We start from the raw sequence: 10,428 nt of genomic DNA on the forward strand, positions 1-10,428 counted from the left end.
ACGGTAGTTGAGGGGCGACCTGATAGACGTCTACAAGATTATGAGAGGCATGGATAGAGTGGATAGTCAGAAGCTTTTTCCCAGAGTGGAAGAGTCAATTACTAGGGGGCATAGGTTTAAGGTGCGAGGGGCAAGGTTTTTTACACAGGGAGTGGTGGGTGCCTGGAACTCATTGCCGGGGGAGGTAGTGGAAGCGGATATAGAAACATAGAAAAACTACAGCACAAACAGGCCCTTCGGCCCCACAAGTTGTGCCGAACATATCCCTACCTTCTAGGCCTACCTATAACCCTCCATCCTATTAAGTCCCATGTACTCATCCTGGAGTCTCTTAAAAGTCCCTATTGAGTTTGCCTCCTCCACCACCAGTGACGGCAGCCGATTCCACTCGCCCACCACCCTCTGTGTGAAAAACTTCCCCCTAACATTTCCCCTGTACCTACCTCCCAGCATCTTAAACCTGTGTCCTCTCGTAGCAGCCATTTCCACCCTCGGAAAAAGCATCTGAGAGTCCACCCAATCTATGCCTCTCAACATCTTATATACCTCTATTAGGTCTCCTCTCATCCTATGTCTCTCCAAGGAGAAAAGACCGAGCTCCCTCAGCCTATCCTCATGAGGCATGCCACTCAATCCAGGCAACATCCTTGTAAATCTCCTCTGCACCCTTTTAATCATTTCCACATCCTTCCTGTAATGAGGCGACCAGAACTGAGCACAGTACTCCAAGTGGGGTCTGACGAGGGTCTTATATAGCTGCATCATTATCCCCGGACTCCTAAACTCAATCCCTCGATTGATAAAGGCCAGCGCACCATACGCCTTCTTAACCACCTCCTCCACCTGCGGGGCCGATTTTAGGGTCCTATGGACCCGGACCCCAAGCTCCTTCTGATCCTCTACAGTACTAAGAGTCTTTCCCTTAATATTGTACTCCTTCATCCCATTTGACCTGCCAGAATGGACCACTTCGCATTTATCTGGGTTGAAGTCCATCTGCCACTTCTCCGCCCAGTCTTGCATCCTATCTATGTCCCTCTGTAACTTCTGACATCCCTCCAGACTATCCACAACCCCACCAACCTTCGTGTCGTCAGCAAACTTACCAACCCATCCCTCCACTTCCTCATCCAGGTCACTTATGAAAATGACAAACAGCAAGGGTCCCAGAACAGTGACTTTTAACGGGCGTCTTGACAGATACATGAATAGGATGGGAATAGAGGGATATGGTCCCCGGAAGGGTAGGGGGTTTTAGTTAAGTCGGGCAGCATGGTCGGTGCAGGCTTGGAGGGCCGAAGGGCCTGTTCCTGTGCTGTAATTTTCTTTGTTCTTTGACAGTATTACACTGCCTCTATCAGCTTTGACTGGAGGTTATTGTTAGCTTCACATAGCTGGGCTCCACAATCGCCAACAATCTGTCACTTGATGCTGAAATCAGCATTGCAAAAGCTGATGCTGTTACATCCCAGCGGAGTCAGAGAATGGTCAAGAGGTGGTCAGGAAGGCGTATGGCATGCTGGCCTTCATCAGTCGGGGCATTGAGTATAGGAATTGGAAAATCATGTTGTAGCTGGAAAAGACTTTGGTGAGGCTGCATTTGGAGTATCATAGAACATAGAAACATAGAAAAGCTACAGCCCACAAGTTGCGCCGAACAATTTCCTTACCTTCTAGGCTCATCTATAACCCTCTATCTTACTAACCTCCATGAACCTATCCAAAAGTCTCTTAAAAGACTCAATCGAATCCGCTTCCACCACCACTACCGGCAGCCGATTCCACGCACCCACCACCCTCTGAGTGAAAAACTTACCCCTAACATCTCCTCTGTACCTACTCCCCAGCACCCTAAACCTGTGGCCTCTCGTGACAACCATTTCAGCCCTGGGTAAAAGCCTCTGAGAATCCACTCTATCAATACCTCTCAACATCTTATACACCTCTATCAGGTCACCTCTCATCCTTCGCCTCTCCAAGGAGAATAGACCTAGCTCTCTCAACCTATCCTCATAAGGCATACCACTTAATCCTGGCAACATCCTCGTAAATCTCCTCTGCACCAGTTCTATGGCTTCCACATCCTTTCTGTAATGGGTCGACCAGAACTGGGCACAGTACTCCAGGTGGGGTCTGACCAGGGTCCTATACAGCTGCAGCATTATCTCCCGATTTCTAAACTCAATTCCTCTATTGATGAAGGCCAGTATTCCATATGCCTTCTTGAACACAGCCTCTATCTGCAACGCCACTTTGAGTGTCCTATGAACCCGGACCCCAAGATCCCTCTGTTCTTCCACACTGCCAAGCGTCTTACTCTTAATATTATATTCTTCCATCCTATTCGACCTGCCAAAATGAAGCACCACACACTTATCTGGGTTGAAGTCCATCTGCCACTTCTCTGCCCAGTCTTGCATCTTATCTATGTCTCGTTGCAACTGCTGATATCCCTCTACACTATCCACAATACCTCCAACCTTTGTGTCATCAGCAAACTTGCCAACCCATCCTTCCACTTCCTCACCGTATAATTATCGTATACAATTCTGGTCACCACACAACCAGAAGGATGTTGATGCATTGGAAATGGTGCAGAAGAGATTTACCAGGATGATGCCTGGTTTGAAGGATATGGAATATGAAGAAAGGTTGAATAAACTTGGATTATTTTCATTGGAGTGTCGGAGGATGAGGGGGGACCTGATAGAAGTTTACAAGATTATGACAGGCTTGGATAGAGTGGATAGTCAGAGTCTTTTTCCCAGGGTTGAAGGGTCAATTACTCGGGGGCAGAGGTTGAGAGTGAGAGGGGGAAAGTTTAAAAGAGATGTAAAGGGGAAGTTTTTCACACAGAGGCTGGTGAATGCCTGGAACTCGCTGCAGGAGGAGGTGGTGGAAGCAGATTCTATAACAACATTCAAAAGGCATCTGGATAGATACAGGAATAGGCAGGAAATAGACCTGGACCCTGTGGAGGCAAGAAAATATTAGATTAGAGAGGCATCTGTGTCAGCACAGACTTGGTGGGCCGAAGGGCCTGTTCCTGTCCTGTATTGTTCTTTGTTCTTTGAGTGTGGAATATCAGTAGTCTGGCTGAGAACACAAAACTGCAAATCTACCAAGCCCGTGTCCTCAGCCCACTCCTCTATACTGGTAAGAGCTGACCAGGCAGGAGAAAAGGCTTGTTTCCACTTTCACTGTCTCACACTTATCCTCAGTAATTTCATGGCAGGACAAGGTCACCAACCCCGAGGTCCTGGAGCAATCCGTCAGCCAACGCTCAGCTGGCTGGGAAGAGAGGCCAGAGAAAACAGAGACCAGCAAATCATGGTCCACAATCAGAGACGGCCATGTCAGAGCAGGACTCCTGAGCGGGGCAGGAGTGGGTCTCGGGAGTAGGAGACCCCCATGCAGTTTGGGAGTGGAGCTGTCAGAGTCGTAGGGTGTCTCGGTACTGATGCAGATTTGCAGGGAGACAGTGATGCTGCCTTGTGTGAGCTGTTGGTGGAACTGGCACAATGGTGCACAGAGCTGAGGTCCCCATTAAGGTTCAGCCTGGCAAACTGCCAGGATGAATGACCCGCTATGGATTTCAGTGGTGTTGCTGGAAAGGCTGACTTGTCCCAGACTTCGATTGAGAGAGGATTTGTTTCCATCATAATTTTTTTTCCAACACAGAAACAGGCCATTCGGTGCATTTGCTCTGTGCTGGTATTTCTTCCGTCTTTATTCATTCATGAAATGTTGGCATTGTTGGCTGAGCAAACGCCCATCCCTGATTCTCCTTGAGAAGGTGATGGTGAACTGCCTTCTTGGACCGCTGCAGTCCATCTTGTGTGGGTATACTGTTAGGGAGGTAGTTCCAGAATTTTGACCCAGCGACAGTGAAGGAACAGTGATATATTTCCAAGTCAGGATGGTGAATGCCTTGGAAGGCAAGTTCCACGCAAGTCTCCTCCCTCCCCTCTTCACCACTCCCTATCAATAGTGTTCCTTTCTCGCTCATGTGTTTGCCAGGCTTCCCTTCAAATAGACCTATGGTTCCGGTCTGTTCAGCATTTCCTGATGGATATAACGTCTCAGTTATGGTATTGCTCTGCTAAATCTTTTTGCACCTTCTCCACTGCCATTGTATATCTTTTTTATATTATGCACATTACTCTTAAGTATGGTCTAACCAAGGTTTTCAAGAGGCTTCACATTGCTTCCCTCAAGCCCAGAGTTTGGTTTGTCAGTGCTGGAGGATTCAGTCCTATTTATGTGGTTCTAGATTGATGCAGTTTTACAATGTGGCTTTAACAGATCTCCCTGGATTGAGGCTAATTTCAGTTTAGGTTACAGATGTCACGTATGGGCAGGTGTTAATGGCTTCTTGTGGAAGCATCCAATGGTTACAACAACAACTTGTATTTATAAAGCACCTTTTATCGACCAAAGCTGCATCATAAGAACCATTATCAAAAAAATGCTTTGACCCCAAGCCACAAAAGGATGAGTTTAGTTGGAGAGGTTGGTCTTTAGGAATGTGTTCAAGGTGAAGAGATTGGTGGAGATGTTTAAGGAGAGAATTCCAGAGCTTCAGACCCAGACAGCTGAAGACAAGGTTGAGCAAGAGGCCAGAATTAGATGAGTGCTGATACCTCAGAAGAGATTGCAGAGATAGTGAGGGGGAAGGCTATGGAGGGATTTGAATGCAGGGATGACAGTTTAAAATGGAGATGTTACTGAATCGAGATCCAATACCTAGGTCATTGAACGCAGGGATAAAGGATGAATAGGACTTTGTGTGAGTGAGTGAGGATATGGACAGCAGAGATTTGGATGAGCTGAGATTTATGGGGAGTAGATGATGGGAAACCAAGCACGAGACTATTGGGATAGTCAGATTGGAGGTACCAAGGGCATAGTTTCAGCAGCAGATGAACTGAGTTGGGGTTGGAGTCAGATGATACAGAGATGGAAGTCAGTGATCTTGATTACATAGTTGGAAGTTCAGCATGGTCTTACAAAGATTCTATCATTTGTTTGTGGCTCAGGGTGAAACAATCTCACTGATCAGAAGAGTTGATGACAACTGGTTGGAGGGGAGAATCACAGGAACCAACCGACAAGGGATCTTTCCAGCCAATTATGTACAGGTGGTAAAAAGTCCAAAGGTGAAAAGTGCTGGTGAATTCGCCATTGGTGCAGTCCCAATGTCTCCAAATCACCACTATCCCAATACCTCACCCACCACCCCAATCCAGCAACACCCCGATACCTCACCCACCACCCCAATCCAGCAACACCCCGATACCTCACCCACCACCCCAATCCAGCAACACCCCAATACCTCACCCACCCACGTAACCCAGCCATACCCCAATATTTCACCCACCCCCGTAACCCAGCCATACCCCAAAGCTTCACCAACTCTGACAACCCAGCCATACCCCAATATTTCACCCACCCCTGTAACCCATCCATACTTTATAACCCAGCAGTACCCGAAAACCTTAGCGAGTCCTCCAGCTCCATATCACTGCAATACTTCCACCCCCATAACACAACAATATGCCATGACCTCACCAACTACTCCAAACCAGCAATACCCGCAAACTTCACTTGCCCCCATAACCCAACATTACCCCAAATCCCCATCAACTGCCCTAACACAGAAATACCCCATTACCTCACCCAATCCAATCACCCAGCAATACCCCAATGTTTTACCCACCCCCATAACCCAGCAATACCCCAATGTTTCACCCACCCCCATAACCCAGCAATACCCCAATACTTCACCCACCCCAATAACTCAGCAATTCCCCAAATCCCCACCAACTGCCCTAACCCAACATTCTCCCAATACCTCACCCAATCCAATCACCCAACAATACCCCAATACCTCACCCAATCCAATCACCCAGAAATACCCCAATACCTCACCCACCCCCAGAACCCAGCAATACCCCAATACCTCACCCACCCCAATCATCCAGCAATACCCCAATACATCACCCACCCCCATAACCCAGCAATACCCGCAAACTTCACCCGCTCCAATCACCCAGAAATACCCCAATGTTTCAACAGCTCTGACAACCCAGCAATACCTTAAAACTTTGCCAACCTCCACAAAAAAGGAGAGCTCAGATTCATCGATTAGACTCCCAGAGAAACAGTACTCAGTACCAATGGTATCCACCAATCAGCCGACAGTTCTGACATCAAGAACCAATCATCACTCGGTGCCAGCTTTGTCAACCAATCTGCATGGAGACAGTTCAGTCTCCCCTCTCACCTGGGACCCGCAGGCACCAATCCTACCTCTGGGCCGAGGCGCAGTAACCATGCCAACTGCATCCTCCAATCAGCAGGTAAGGATCAACCGCTTGTATTTTCATAGCATCTTTAATGTAATGAAAAGTCTCAAGGTACATCAGGGAAGCATGGTGAACTAAAGCACAATACCATGCCACATAAGGAGATATCAGAACAGTTGACCAAAAGCTAGGTTTTATGGAGGAAAGAGAGTTGAAGAGCTTTAGGGAGGATATTCCCAGATCCCAGACACTGGCGAGGTATTAAAATCAGGGATGCACAAGAGGCCAGAATTAGTGGGCGTGCAGAAAGCTCGGAGGGTTGTGAATTTGGAGGAGACGACAGATTTAAGGAGGGGTGAAGCTAGGAACGATTTGAAAACAAGGATGAGAATCTTAAAATCAAGATGTTGTTTGATCAAGAGCCACAAAGAAAAAAATAATGAATTTCTAATAACACCCCCCACATCTCGGGGATTTGGGACATTCAGCAATGCCCACCCACATCCTGAGAATTTATAAAAATAAATGAGCTGAGTTAATTCTGGAATCTTCCACAAGGAGCAGGAAGTGCAGTGAAAGGAGCCTCACAATGATTTCCCATTCCAGAATGAAGTACAAACATTTCATTTCCACTGCATTCCTGAGGGAAGAAGCTGCCTGGATCTGTTGACCCTTGGATTGACCCAGGAAGTCCCACCAGGAAGTGTCTGACTGTCCCACTCCCTCCACATCGAGGGAGTAAAGGTCAAAAATGGAGAAAGAGGGGCTGCAGCCTCTCTCACTCCATATTATGTCAAACATACATAGGTGACAGGGAGTTACAGGCAGCAATCCCTGAATCTCTTTAAAAACAGCATCAACCAAAGAAACATCCTCCATCCCAGAATCGCCCTTGGAAAGGAGAGGATTTGCACGTGGAGAGATCTCCACTGGGGTGCCCAGGCTCTGTCCAGATATGGAATGGGAACGCCAGGCTGTGTCCAACCAGCAGACGTGGTGATGAATTGGAGAGTTCACAGGGAACACCTGTAAGAAACCCTCTCTCTATGCAGGGTGAAAAGGCAAGGATGAGGTTGGATTTGTGAATAATTATTTGGGGTATGAGGCTTGGCTCCCGAGGGAATATTCAGAGTCTTGGTTCCATGAGGACTCCAACTCAGCTACTCTGCAAGTCCTGAGCCTCCTTGACACGGTGAGCTAGGCCTGAGTGTTATTGTTACTGTTTCTGTTACTAAACTCTTTGCTCTTTACTCATTGGACAGTTCCAGATGACCTCTGAGCCCTGCTTCCAATCACGCAGAATTTATACCGAGCCAAAAGGACCCCAGATCGGAGCTTCAGGAGTTGTGCTTGGTGCTGGCTGGAGTCCGTGAGTAACAGTCTAATTGACTGGGATTCTAGGGGGTGAGGTCAGGGTAAGATTGGGGAATCAGGAGCACTCAGTTCATTCATGTCCTGTGCATCTGTATCCGGAGTATTTACTCCTTCACTCAAGTCAAGGGAACATTCCTGGGAAGATCAGAATCAGCAGTCAAGGTCATGGCTATCTGATCCCACTGGGAATAAGTGGGAATAAATCCTGGGGGTAGGAGCTGGATCCCATTCCCAAGGGTCTGGGGAGGTGGGGCTGGATCCCATTCCCAAGGATACGGGGAGGAATTGCATCCCATTTCCATGGGTCTGGAGGAGGAGCAGGTTTCCATTCTGTTTTTTGGGTTGCACACATGTGCTGGTCACCAGGTTTATAGGTCTTCATGGAATGGCAATTCTGTAAAAATGGAGGAATGATTTCTGATTTCTGTATGGGTGGATATTCTGTTTTCTGAATTCTGTCCCTGTTCCAGGTACAGGGCACTGTATAACTATCATCCTGTGAATGGGGATGAATTGGAATTGATCGAAGGTGATCTTGTGGATGTCATGGAGAAATGTGATGATGGCTGGTTTGTAGGTAAGGTTTTTCCTACTAATGATCAGGATGAAGGAAGTTCTCATATATAATGTTAGGCAGCATTCACACAATGGAGACAACTCCACCGTATTCACTTGGCTACCCTGTCTCTCCCATACAGGCACGTCTCGACGAACCAACAATTTTGGAACATTCCCTGGGAACTATGTGCGGCCAGCATAACCTTCCACCACTGGCATGAGAACCTCCATCATAGTAAGGAGGTTACGTAATACAGTAACCTCCATCCAGGCCTGAAACCTCCCTCTCTCTCTCTCTCTCTGTCTCCCTCGATCTCTCTGTCTCCCTCGATCTCTGTTCTCTTTCTGTCTCCCTCTCTCTGTCTTTGTCTCTCATTGTCTTGTCCTGCCTTTCTCTCATTCTTCTGCTCATGCTCCCTCTCTCTGTCTCTTTTTCTCTGTATCCGTTTTTCTCTGTCTACGTCCATCTTACTTTTGCTCTGTTCCACTGTCTCTCCCCCTTTGTGCCTCTGTCTCTGAATCTCTCTGTCTCTTGCTGTCTGCTCTTGCTCTCCCTGGAACATTTTCCCTCTCATAAGCAGTTGGAGTAACCTGTGACCTGACCCTGGGCAGCTCCTTGTTTCTCCGTTTGGACTCGACCCTGATATGGAGCTTATCGGAATGGATCAGCTGGTGACATCCCCAAATCTGAGTGCAAATCCTTGCAGAGTGGGAGCTGGGGCTCGGTGCTGGGTTCATGGGGGAGGCACTTAGGAAGGAGTGGAATTAAGAAACCCCCCCCCCCCATCGACTCCCCCCCCCCCCCTCCCCCCCCCCTCCCGCCCTCCCCCGCAATGACGGGCATGACCCTACTGTTGGATTGCATGCTAAGAGGCCACTTGCTTATGGAATTGTACCTTGGAAAATGAGTGTGAGGGGGAAGGGAGCACAGGGAGCCCCTCAATGAGACATGAGGGCCATCCATTCCATTGCTGCAGCACATTCCCAGTCATGTTACATCACACATGACTGTAACATGTGTGTCACTGACCTTCAGTGAAGGTTTGAAGCTTTGCTGGAGTTTGGAAGAAGCACAATTGGATCTGCTGGACCAGCAACAGAACTGACTGAGGTCGAACAGTGATAGTCCAGACTCATGAGTGCTGAGTCAGCTGAGGGCTGTCGGAGGATGGGGGAGTGGGGAGCACACTGCTGACTTTCTGGGGATGAAGCTGTGAGGGTGGAGAGTTGGTGAGTGGCAGATTCAAACTGTGTTGCTCTGAGCAGGAACTGGAATGCAGATAGGTACAGGATGATCCCAATCTATTGGACCAGGTGGGATCTGGATGTGGAAAACTGACAAGCCTTTGGATGAATTTAGCTGTTTCTGCACTTTGTATGTCAGCTGCACACCAGAGCTGTGTACTTGGGCTGTGTACTAGGGATCCAGGAATACATTCCTGAACTGTATCTGAGTTTTATTCCTTGGCTGCATACCTGAGCTGATTTCCTGAGCTGTGTACCAGGGATTTTTCAGTCAGCCTGTCATCTGTGTACTATTCACAAATCAAATACTTGTGTAAATTTCCCATTCTCTCAAATAAAAATATATCACAGACACACGGACTCTTTCCTTTCACTGAACTCAGTCTGTCTAAACAAACTAGATCACTGCCTCAGGATGTAACACACAATGAGTTGCATTTATATAGTGCACTGCTTTTAATGAGTAAAATGTCCCAGGAATACGATGAAACAAAGCTACACCATGTCACAGAGATATCAGAGCAACTGATCAAAAGCTTGGGTACAGAAGACAGTTTTGAGACATGCCCTTAAAAGAGGATAAAGTTCCAGAGTTTTGGGAAGGAATTCCAGAATTTAGGGCCCAGGCCGCTGAAAGCGTGTCTGCCGCCAATGGAGAAGCGATTAAAACTTGCAATGTTCAGGAGACCAGAATTGGAGAAGCACAGAGATTTCGGACGGGTGTAGGCACAGGGGGAGGTGGCAGACTTGGGGAGGGTTGCAGATACTGGAGGTGACAGACTCGGGAAGGGCTACAGATACTGGAGGTGTCAGACTCAGGGAGGGTTGCAGATACTGGAGGTGACACTCGGGGGGGGGGGGGGGGGGGGCGGTTACAGATACTGGAGGTGACAGACTCAGGAAGGGTTACAGATACTGGAGGTGACACTCGGGGAGGGTTGCA

General features: G+C 48.0%; 1 protein-coding gene across 3 annotated transcripts in view; it reads left to right on the top strand.

Moving 5' to 3' along the window:
* LOC144510205 (vinexin-like) overlaps nucleotides 1-10,189 on the top strand; it is a 97,156-nt gene extending 86,967 nt beyond the window's left edge. Inside the window, exons 18-22 of one of the 3 annotated variants that reach the window (XM_078239698.1) lie at nucleotides 5,040-5,926; nucleotides 5,999-6,362; nucleotides 7,571-7,677; nucleotides 8,153-8,259; nucleotides 8,381-10,189. In XM_078239698.1, the coding sequence (XP_078095824.1) occupies nucleotides 5,040-5,926; nucleotides 5,999-6,362; nucleotides 7,571-7,677; nucleotides 8,153-8,259; nucleotides 8,381-8,442 (1,527 nt within the window). In that variant the 3' untranslated portion in view covers nucleotides 8,443-10,189. Of the gene's footprint in view, nucleotides 1-5,039; nucleotides 6,363-7,570; nucleotides 7,678-8,152; nucleotides 8,260-8,380 lie in introns of all 3 variants that reach the window. The other 2 variants (XM_078239697.1, XM_078239696.1) reach the window with 2 other exon arrangements.
* Nucleotides 10,190-10,428: the final 239 nt, after the last annotated feature.

The sequence above is a fragment of the Mustelus asterias genome, chromosome 22, assembly GCF_964213995.1.
Source record: "Mustelus asterias chromosome 22, sMusAst1.hap1.1, whole genome shotgun sequence".
Lineage (NCBI taxonomy): Eukaryota > Metazoa > Chordata > Chondrichthyes > Carcharhiniformes > Triakidae > Mustelus > Mustelus asterias.